This window comes from Neophocaena asiaeorientalis, unplaced genomic scaffold, assembly GCF_003031525.2.
Source record: "Neophocaena asiaeorientalis asiaeorientalis breed wild unplaced genomic scaffold, Neophocaena_asiaeorientalis_V1.1 scaffold177, whole genome shotgun sequence".
NCBI classification, from domain to species: Eukaryota; Metazoa; Chordata; class Mammalia; order Artiodactyla; family Phocoenidae; genus Neophocaena; species Neophocaena asiaeorientalis.
Window position 1 is genome coordinate 22,623,246 of NW_020172779.1, and position 10,616 is coordinate 22,633,861.

The following is a 10,616-nucleotide window of genomic DNA, read 5'->3' on the forward strand; positions in this document are numbered from 1 at the left end:
AAGAATCACATGGCCTGTTGCTACCAGGAAGCCCCCTAGCCTGGGGCCGAGTGTGCTGGGTGGGCTGCCAGCCCCCAACAGCACAAGCGTCGTGCTGGGTTGGTGTGGACCAGGCAGCACCCTCTTTGCACACACGAAGCCTGTCACCTCAGGGCAGCCGGAGTCTCCCCCCGCTGTGGCCGGGGGAGAGGAGCCCCGGAGCTGGCCCCGAAGCCCCAGGTCTGCACTGGAAAGCGCACGTCCACACCGCGGGCTGTGACAACTAACTTCCGCAACCCAACGGGTGGCCAATCGGAAACCATTTTTGAGGTCTACGAAAAGTTCTCTTCTCTGCTGCCTTCTCTGGGGTCTGTCAGCACTGAGGTGGATCAAGTGGGGCCTCGGGCAGCCAAGGTACAGTTATCCCCCCAGGGAGCACGGGGGTGGGGTAGGGGTGTCACGTGGGGACCCCCAGGGACCACCTGCCCCACCCCCCAGCCAAAGTCTGACTCTAGGCCCAGGGAACTAGGTGGGAGGGGTCAGAGGGCCGGCGGGGGGCAGAGTGAGAGGAGGAGTCAGGCTGGAATCTTTGTAAGGTCAGGTCCCCAAGGCACGAGGCCACAGGCCTGCTGAGCATGCAGTTGCGAATTCAATTAAAGCGATTATCTGCTGTGTCAAATAAACCGTGTGCGGCGTACATCGGGCGGCACTGTGTACCTCGGGCTCGTTATTCCCTGTTTCCTCCTGTTTACGCGCCCTCAAGTTAAACTGCTGACAGCACGAACCCAAATAAAAAATGAGCGCACCTTGTCCCGAGAAAATGGATTCTCCCTTCCCCTGGACCCGCGATCGCCAGGTTTTATATACTCTGCTCCTGGTGACATTAGTAATTCAATTTTCTTTTTATTAGCCCCCTTATCTGTTGAGCAACACAGTGGCAGAGCTGACCTCTTTCGCACGGGTAAATGTTTAAAATCTTTTCCGTGATTAATTTTGCCAGTTAAGAAAAAGAGGAGAAATGGCCCGGCTCTTAGCCATCACAATGAATAAAGCTTAATGTTGATTGTGATGGAATTTCTAATGCCAGGGAAATTGACTGAACGCAGCAATTACACTGCAATAGTAACTCAAGGGAGACGGGATCGCTTTCTCCTGGCCATAGCCTTTTGGTTATTTAAAACAATCCAATTTGCAAGGATAATTACGTATTAGTGTTTTATCTGCCACCTGAAATGAACAGGGGAGTTTCGATACTGGCCCAGCACTAGCAGGTTATTGCTGCAAATTACTTGATACCTGCTTTCTTTCACATAAAGAGGAAATTAGGCAATCAATTACCAGAAAAAGGTGGATGAAGAATAAGAGGGGCAAGTGCGCCCTCTGCTGGCCACCAGGCTGCACAGCCGGCCTGAAGTGGGGACCCCAGCCGGGGAAGCCCACCTCTCCCTCTCCCCCTCCTCAGCCCTCCCCGCCTCAGGAGCGAGGGCGTCCCAAAGGGGTCAGGTCTGACACAGCTCCAAGCGGAGGGCTGCATCTGGCACTAAAAGTCTGTGTGGGAAACAGGGCAGAGAAGCCTCAAAGCAAGTAGATGCAGAGACAGCCTCTGCCCCCATTCCCAGGGAGGCCCTGCCAGTGGCCCGTAGGTGGGGTCTGCACTCTCCAAGAGATGGGAGAGCACGCCCTGCATGCACGCGCGCGCGCACACACACACACACACACACACACACACACACACACACACACACACACACACACACACACACACCTGCTCAGGCCCACCAAGGGGGAGGGCAGGCAGGCAGAGCTGGGAAGCGGGAAGCCGGGTAGGCCTTTTGAGAGGAGGGGGCTGGGGGAGCCGTCAGCCCAGGGAAATGACCTCCACCTGTCCCGGCCTCACGACGCCGGCCCAGCACACTCGCCTCCGCCAGCGCAAGCCTCTCCAGTGAGCTCCCTGCCGTCAAGTCCCAAGGATGAGGACCTCACCCCTCGGCCTGTAGTTCAGTTGCCTCACCCACAACCTCATCCTGGCTGCTGCCCCTCCGGGACCGCTGGACATTCCTGGGGCCCCGACGCGGCCGCCTTGTGTCCCTGAGCACACCCATGCAGGCCCAGGTGCCTCCACTGTCCCTCAGGGGCTTCCCAACAGAACCCCCTTTTCCTTGCTGTGGCCGAGCGCCACTTCCCATCCCTGGTCCTGCCTGCCCTCTGGCCTCAGCCCCTCCCACCCTCCAGGACACGGGCCACACAGGACCAGTCTCTGCTCCTGGAACAGGCAAAGCTCAGCCTACCTGTGACTTCGCCTGCAGAGGTGTGCCCACGTGCCCCTCTCCTCACGCAGGGCTCGGTTCAAATGTCACTCCTCAGAGACGTCTCCGCCGCCCACCTTCCCCGAAGCTCCCTGCAGCACTGCTGCCTGTCTCCTTTTCCTCAGAGTGCTTCTGCCACCTGAAAGCAACTTTTCTTTTCTTTTTTTTTGGCCGCGCTGTGCAGCCTGTGGGATCTTAGTTCCCCGACCAGGGACTGAAGCCGGGCCCCCAGCAGTGGAAGCGCTGAGTCCTAACCACTTGACCGACAAGGAATCCCCCTTGAAAGCAACTTTTCAGTCTGTTTACAAGCACCTGAGGAGCCGTTTGTGTCCAGCAACGCAGCACGGCCCCAGCACACACACACCCCAGGAGACAGCACACTGCCCTGCACAGCTGTGCAGGAAACGGGGAGGGGATGAGGGGGTGGAGGACAGAGGATGCATGCGGGGATGGACAAGTGGCTGAGTGAGGGGAAGCCTTCTGCAAGCCCTTCCCCCAACAGGACCCTCTCCCCTCCTCGGCCTCCACCTCTCCTGCAGGGCATTCTGTGCGTGGTTATCACACTGTCTATAACTATGAGCTGATTCATCTGCCTCCTAGTGGAGAGGAGCGTGAAGGCAGGGAATGTGGCAGCCCCACTGGCAGGCGCCGCAGTCCCCACCGGACAGCCCCACACCCAGCGGTGCCCTCAGCCTTTCTCCCCCTCCCACCGAGTACCATGGCTGCCCTGCCAGCAGGCGGCAGCCACCACCGTCCCCAGCCTGCACCCCACTCTGCTCTAGGCCTACAAAGGGACCAGGCTATTCACAAGTGCAGGTGCAGCTCCAGGGACGACACACGCCACCTCCTCTCCCACCTGGCCTGGTTACCGCATCTGCAGGCCCAGCGTCTGTGCCCCCGCCAGCCCCTCACCCCTCTGTCCACCCCGCGACCGGGTGAGCATCCCAGAACATCTCTGGCCCATGGCCCAGGGATGCTGCCCACAGGCCCCTACCCAGCTCTCCAGCTCCCCCGCCGCCCCTTGGCCAGTGGTTCCTGCAGCAAGGCTGCTGCCAGGCTGTTCCCGTGCCTGGGGCAGCCCTCACCCCGGCCCCCAAGCCGCACCAGAGCCCTCCGGCCTGGAGCCGGGAGAGAGGGCACCCAGGACCACCTGGCCGGCTGGTGGGAAAGCTTGGCTCTGCGAGGAGAGTTCCCGATGCTACTGCTGCCCACCCATCCGCAGAGGGCCCCTCGGTCCGTGGGTCCCCGGCCCACTCCTAGACCGCGTGGCGCTCCTTCCCTGGGGTGCCCACTGCACAGGCCAGCAGCAGCCTGCCTTGGGCCTGTCGACCCCCAGGCCAGACTCCTTGGAGGCAGGGGCAGCACAGGCCTGGCAGGGACAGAGTCAAGGCCAGTGTGCGTACCTGCATCAGGACTCAGCACCCCTGGGTGGCAGGAAGGGCGCCAAGAGGCCCAAGGCCCTGTCTGCCACGACCATGCCACACTCAACACCTGCCCAGCAGGTGCTCCACACACACACCTGCTTCTAGGCCCAGCAAGGGGGCCCGACGCCCAGCAGACACCCACCAGATCCCCCAAGAGCTCTGCTGCCAGGAAGGGCCCAAGAAGGCAGGACAGGGCCTTAGGGCCTTCCCAGCACGCTGCCCCGGCTGGGACACTCCTCCCCCAAGCCACCTCCAACCACGTCCGTCAGTCAAGCCTCGCTGAAATACTACCTCCACAAGGGGCCCTACCTGGCCACCCCCTCTCTGTCGCCCCGACACCCTGCTAGTGGCAAGTCACGATGGGAATGTCTCAGCAGCTGGCCAGCTCGAATGCGGGCACCAGAGGGCAGGAGGGACCACCCCTGCCTTGGGTCTCCTGGATCTCCAGCACCCGGACCGCCCACCTCCCACAGCCGGCCCTGAGCACCATCATGGCCTGCACGCTGCCATCGCGCGTGACACCTCATCTGTGGGGACAGATCTGTCTGCAACTTCTCTGCACACCCGACATCTCGGCCGGCTAAGACAACACCGTGACAGAGAGGATCTGAACGGGGCCATGAGTCCCCACAGAGGCCCAGATGTCCACAGACACCACCTCCTGGCCTCTCCCCCAGCTGCCCCAAGAGGCCACCTGACCCCCCACCTGCCCTCAAGCTCCCTGGGGGCCCCCCCGCCACCAGTCTATCGAAGCGAGGGGCATCCTCAACTCGTCCTCTCCAGTCAACCTGCGGCAGCCTGGCCGCTGGTCACCTTCAACCTCTTCACTCCCAGCCAGTCCTGCAGCCAAGGCCCACCCCCCAATCCAGCCACCTCACAGGAACCAGGAACCACTAACGGGGCTCCCTCTGCTCTGTCACCTGGCATGAAATCCACACTTGCCATGGTGCACGGGATACGGCCAAAGGAGAATGGGTGGGAGGCCGGCACCCTCCAGCCTCACTTCCCCACAGCCCTCTCGCCGCCCCGCTCGACCCTCTGCCTGGGACCCCACGGCCCACCCTCCCATGGCCGGCTACGCGCAAATGCTCAGCACAGCCCAGGCACCAGCTCCTCCAGAAGCCTTCTTCAAAGCCTCCTGGCCAGGCCAAGGACCACGCCCTCAGCTGGGTTCCCCAAGCACCAAGCGTAGCACAGTTGTTAGAGCACAAGGCCCCGGCTGGAGCACCCAGCGCCGAGCCTGCCCGGCCCCAAACCCTGTCACCTCCAGATCTCATATGGGTCAGTCTAGAAGCCGCTGCCGGCACGGTCACCCCGCCACTCAGAGGGGCCACCTCAGGACCAGGCACCCAGACGAAGCCTGGCTCTGCAGCCTCCCCAGAGCACTGCCATCGCGGCAGTGGGGAGCTAGCCTCCTGCGGGGACCACGCCCACAGCGCTCCCCATTCTGTTGCTGGACTCCAGGGACTCATTAAGAGGGCAAAGCCGACCCCTCCCAGGCCAGCTCAGGCTTCCCGAAGAAAAGGCAGCAGCCAGCAGGGAGGGGAGGGGTAGACCTGTGGCCCAGGCAGTGAGGAAAGGAGGGAGAGGCCCTGGGCGGCACAAGCCACATCTCCTCCCCCTTCAGGGCTGCGGGGCTGCCACCCTCTCATCTACCTTCCCGCTCCTCCTGCCAAGAGGGACTCGGCCGCACATACACAGAGGGATGTGAACAGACCACCACATGCCTGCCTGGAAGCATCTCTCCGACCCAGAGCGCAGGGCACGATACCCCGATTCTTCTCCTTCTCCACTCACTAGCCCAGGCCACCCACTGCCCGGCAGGCTGAGCGCTCCTGGGCCAGGGCCCCACAATGCAAGGTGGACGGCGAAGGTGGGTCCCAACAGGGAGCAGAGCCGTCACAGGCCCAGGGAGCCCCTCCTCCTGGTCATACCTTCCTTGGTGGGGAGGTGGGCCCGGCTAGGAGGCAGGCAGCACAGCCGGTGCCTGCTGACCTGCATCAGGCCCTTGTTGGGCGTCTTCTTCAGCACAGGGCTGCTCTTCCCCCGGAGGGCCTGCCTCCGCCGCAGGCTGAACTGGCTCTTGGCCGTGGCAGCAGGTGGGGGGCTGCTCTTCTTGTCCCCAGGAAGGCTGCAGAGACAAAGAGCAGACGGCTCCTAACAGGCTCCCCCAGCGAGTGGCTCACCTCCCCACCCCTGCCCGCCCAGATCCCAGCAACACGGACTCAGTCCCCGGAGGTAACCAACCTCAGCAGCCAGCCTTCAGAAGGCTCCTCCAAGCCAGGGCAGGCGGAGAGCGGAGAGCGCAGGAGAGCAGCCCTCGACCCCCACCCAGTGCTCCACAAGCACCTCCTGCACCGCCCCAGGCCAGATGAGCTCCCGCCTGGAACTGGAGGAAAAGCAAAGCAGGCAGGCCTTGTACGGAGGAGGTGCTGCCACCAGCCTGGTGACCCCCTCCCCACACTGGCGGAAACAGAGGCCACTGTCCAGAAAATGTGAGGAGGGCAGGGAACCCGAGGAATCCAAGACAGCACCGATCGGGGAGGGCAGGGCCCAAGACCAGGTCAGACAGCAGGAAGGACCTCTGGAGTGGGACTTGCTGGGAGGTCAGTGAGTGTCACCACGTCTGACGGCAGAGGCAGGCCCTCTGCCCTTGCCACTGGCAGCCACCACAATTAAGTCCCTGACCCCAGACGGAGCACTGGGCCATGACACCGTCCTCGAGCCTCCTCTAGACCCGAGAGAACAGAGGGCAGGGAAGGTGACGTGGTTCAGTGAGGCAGTGACTCACCCTGTCACCCGGTCATCAAGGGGCAGCCTTCCTCCCCGGTGGAAAGGCGACCCCCTCCCATAGAGACACTGCGCCCTGGGTTTGCTTGCCCTGCTCCTGGCCTGGGCACAAAACCTGCGGGCCCAGAACAGAAACCACCCAGCAGTCTCTGGTCTCTTGCCCACAGGAGAAAGGGTGGGATGCTGCCACCACCTCCACCTGTCCCCACCTGGCTGGGGGCCCCAGGCCAGCCCCGAGCCAGGTTGAGCCCTGTCATTCAGCTGTAAGGGACAGCAGTGACCCGGGCCTCATTCCTACTGACTATGGTGACACCACCACAAGGCAAAGCTCCGCGCTCAGGCCCCGTCACGGTGATGCTTCCTCTCCGCCTCCCACACCCCTGCAGGTGGGCCCTCCCACCTGCTCTGCATACAAGGCGGAGCCTGCCTGGCCAGACAGGGCCCCGGGGGCGGGTCAGGGACACACACCTAGCACTCCCCCGCCTCCGGATGATCTTGGTGCGGCTCTTCACTTTGTAAGCCGAGAGCGGGGTCTCACTGAAGAGGGGCTTCAAGCTGCTGGGTCCCACTGATGGCCTCATTCCTACTGACTATGGTGACACCACCACAGGCAAAGCTCCGCGCTCAGGCCCCATCACGGTGATGCTTCCTCTCCGCCTCCCACACCCCTGCAGGTGGGCCCTCCCACCTGCTCTGCATACAAGGCGGAGCCTGCCTGGCCAGACAGGGCCCCGGGGGCGGGTCAGGGACACACACCTAGCACTCCCCCGCCTCCGGATGATCTTGGTGCGGCTCTTCACTTTGTAAGCCGAGAGCGGGGTCTCACTGAAGAGGGGCTTCAAGCTGCTGGGTCCCACTGCTGGTCTGTCCCCTGGGGGGAACCTAGACGGGACTGGGGAGAGCTGGGAGGCATGGTCCTTGCTGCCGGCCTCTGACTGCCAACGGAAGGAGGAGGCCGAGGAGGCCGAGGGGCTGGAGGCCTTCCACTTGTACTTGCTCGGGGAGGCCCCAGGCACGGAGGCTGCGGCCGACCTCCTGGGCTTGGCATCCAGGTCGCCTCTGAGCTGCGGCTTCTCCGTTCGGTCCGCTGCAGAAAAGGGGGCCTTGCACACATTCTCCGCCACTGCTCTGGGACTGAGGGCCCTCCGAGGGGCCCGGGGACTTTTCGCCGAGGCAGCCACCCACTTGTAGTTGTTTTGCCGGAACTTGTTGCTTCGACAGGACACCAGCAGCAAGGGCTCCCGGGTCTGCCTGGGTCCAGCAGCAGGTCTAGCTGGGCCTGCCACCAGGCCAGAGGCAGCTGACTGATCTGCGTGGCCGGCGTTCGCTCTCCCGTCCCCAAGGAGCTGTGTGCCGCAGCTGGCCACAGGCTGTGAGCCCACCTTCCGGCCCAGGGCCGTGCCGCCCCGCTGGGGCGGGCTGGAGGGCGGGAAGCGGGCCCTGGCCGCAACTGCGCTCTCACCGACCATCCGCCGGGGCTCCGAAGGGCTGTTGCTCACAGTACTCATTGACTTCACCACCCGGGCCTTGCAGACCAGAAGGGGGTCCTCCTCACTGCAGCTCCCCTTAGCTCTTCCTGGCCTCGAGGGCTGCTGCTGCCCGCCGGGAAGCTCACCCTCACCTTCCTGAGGCCTGTGGCTGCTCCAGGGGGCATCCCCGTAGTCTTCCAAGGAGCCCCGCAGGACCCCTGCAGTGCTAGCTGAGCCCGGCTTTGACGGTGGTTTGACCTTGACGACCATGTTCTGATCCGGACTGAGCTGGACCTGCCTCTCCAGGATGTACTGCTGGGGCTTGGGACCCGGGCTGCCCCCAGCCCCAAGGGGCGGCTGTGCAGCACAGTCACCGGGTGGGTCCGAGGATCCCAAGGGCCGATTCACAAGGGAGTATTTCTTGCGCCACACGGGCCCATGGTTCGGGGAGAAGCCCCTCCGGCTCAGACGAGGGCAGCGAGCACTGAAGGCCCTGCCGCTGCTGTAAGCGGGCGGCTGCCACTGGGAAGCGGCGGAGGTGCCTGGGGCAGAGGCATTGCCATGGAGGTTTTTGTAGTCATCGATCAGACCTGAGGAGACAGGAGCACAGGCCCCATTAACCGGAGGGTGAGTAAAATCAGTGAGAATTCCCTGGAGGGGCATCAGCTGACCAGACACCCCGCAGACCCCGGTGGATCCTGTCACGTCCCAGTGCAGGAGGGGCAGCTGCCAGTGCGTGAGAACTACTGAAAGTCAGCCCAAATTCCCTAGGCCAATCTTCTCCATAAGTCTTTTCCCGTCAGTTCTACTTCAATCCTATTTCTAGTTGCTTATCCTTAAAATGTATCCCTGTGGCATATTCCCTATCCTCCAGGAATATTATGCTGGGTTCACAATCCTTTGAGAAGAAGTGTCACTCAGTATGAAAAGACCAGCAAGGCCCTATGCTGTAATGCCTCAAGAGACATGGAGGCCCTCTGGCTTGCCCACAGACAGAAAGGGAGCAGGGCTGCACCTTAATGAGCTCCCTGCCTGGCACACGAGGCAGTGAGGGTAAGGTAAGTGACACCCCTGGGTACTCCGCACTTGACAGGAATGTCACACCATCCTCCCATGAGGAGAGGAGAGGCCTAATCATCTGGAATCGCGGTGCAGTGGACCGCCACGGGGCCTTGCCAAGGAAGCCCCTGGACAGCTGTGCCCGTGCAGGTGGGGCACAGGCCTCGGCTGAAACAACCCAAGCTGTTACAACTCAGCCAACAAGCCCCACCCTTACAACGCTCCCCCACCATATGTCCCGCCCCCAGGCCCAAAGAGAGCCAGGTCCAGACCTGGTGACACCTCAGGGCAGATATGATGGAAGGCCAGGAAGTGCCTGGAAGGTGGGCTCAGCCCACCTGAACTCTCCCCCATACACACTTTCCAAGTCCTTAAGTCTTCTCTTTGTGGGAATAACTTTACAAGGGGAATTTTTTTTTTTTTTTAAGTATAGCAAACCACATTAGGTCTACAAATGGAAAAGTCTGGAAACTGAAGACTGGGTTGTTTGGGCCGGGAATATCACGGAGAGTGTGACTGTACGGACGGAAGGAGCGTCAAAACGGGCTGTCCAGGGAAGAAACACACACCTGGCCCCGAGCGGGCTTTGCCACTGTCGGGCGCGGGGAGCGAGGGAGCGCCCAGGGGGCACCGAGTACGTGCCCGCGCGTGGGGGTGGGGGGGCCCCCTCCCGCCCGCCGGTTACTAAGCGACCGCCCCGCCGCCACCAGCCGCAGCGCCGGAAACGCTCGCACCCTCCGTCGAAACCCGAGCTGGAGGTGACCCAGGCCAGTCGGGACGCCCCTCCGGGTCCCCTAGACCCAGCCCGACCCCACCTACCTCCCCACCCGACCGGACCTAGCCGCCGAGACCGCGGGCGGAAAGCCACTCCCTTAGGGGAGGCGGGCAGGGGCCCGCTGTGAAGAAAAGGGGAAGAAAGGGACGCGTGACCCGGGCCCGACCCGACCTGACCTGACCCACCCTGCAGGAGACGGATCTGCCGCCGTAATTGCTCCTTTTCCTCCATCTCCAGAGTCCGCGACGCCCGGCCAGGCCCCCGCGACGTCATCGCCGCGCGACCGTTTCCCCTCGGGCTGGGCGGAGCGCGGGGAGGTGCCGAGACTGCGCACTGAGGCGAGGCCTGGGCGACTGCCGGGCCGCGGGGAGGGGGAGCAGAAGAGATGCGCCGTCACCCTGGCAACGGCTGGAGAGGCGGGGTCACGCGTGCGCAGAGCTGGGGGAGAACGTCACTACGGAGCGCCGGGAACTGGACTCACCGCTCGTGTGGAGGGGGCGCTGCCGGTAGGTGGTCGCCGACCCGGAGCGCTCTGGCCGCGTCCTTCGCCAAGAACTCTCGTTCCTTGCGGGACTGGGCGAGGGCCGAATTCCAGACCCCACCCCAGCGGCGACCTGGTGGGATGAGGGCCCAGGAGACTATTGTTGCGCGGGCCAGGACAGGAGAAGAAACGTCCAAGATCGAAGAGGCCCTACAGAGACGTGTTAAACCTCTGAAAACATGAAAGATTTTGGTGTATCAGTGGAAACAAGTATAAAACCAGGTGTGTAAATCCCTCGATAGAGCTGGGGTAGTATAAAATGGTATGGCCGCT

General features: G+C 62.8%; 1 protein-coding gene across 1 annotated transcript in view; it reads right to left on the bottom strand.

Annotated features, from left to right (window-relative positions):
- The window catches only part of ZC3H3 (zinc finger CCCH-type containing 3), an 81,323-nt gene extending 71,237 nt beyond the window's left edge, over positions 1 to 10,086 (bottom strand). Inside the window, exons 1-3 of the mRNA XM_024741193.1 lie at positions 9,988 to 10,086; positions 7,256 to 8,558; positions 5,644 to 5,840 (exon numbers count right to left, since the gene is read on the bottom strand). Coding sequence (XP_024596961.1) covers positions 5,644 to 5,840; positions 7,256 to 8,558; positions 9,988 to 10,075 — 1,588 coding nt within the window. The 5' untranslated portion in view covers positions 10,076 to 10,086. The remainder of the gene's footprint in view (positions 1 to 5,643; positions 5,841 to 7,255; positions 8,559 to 9,987) is intronic.
- Between the last annotated feature and the right edge of the window lie 530 nt (positions 10,087 to 10,616).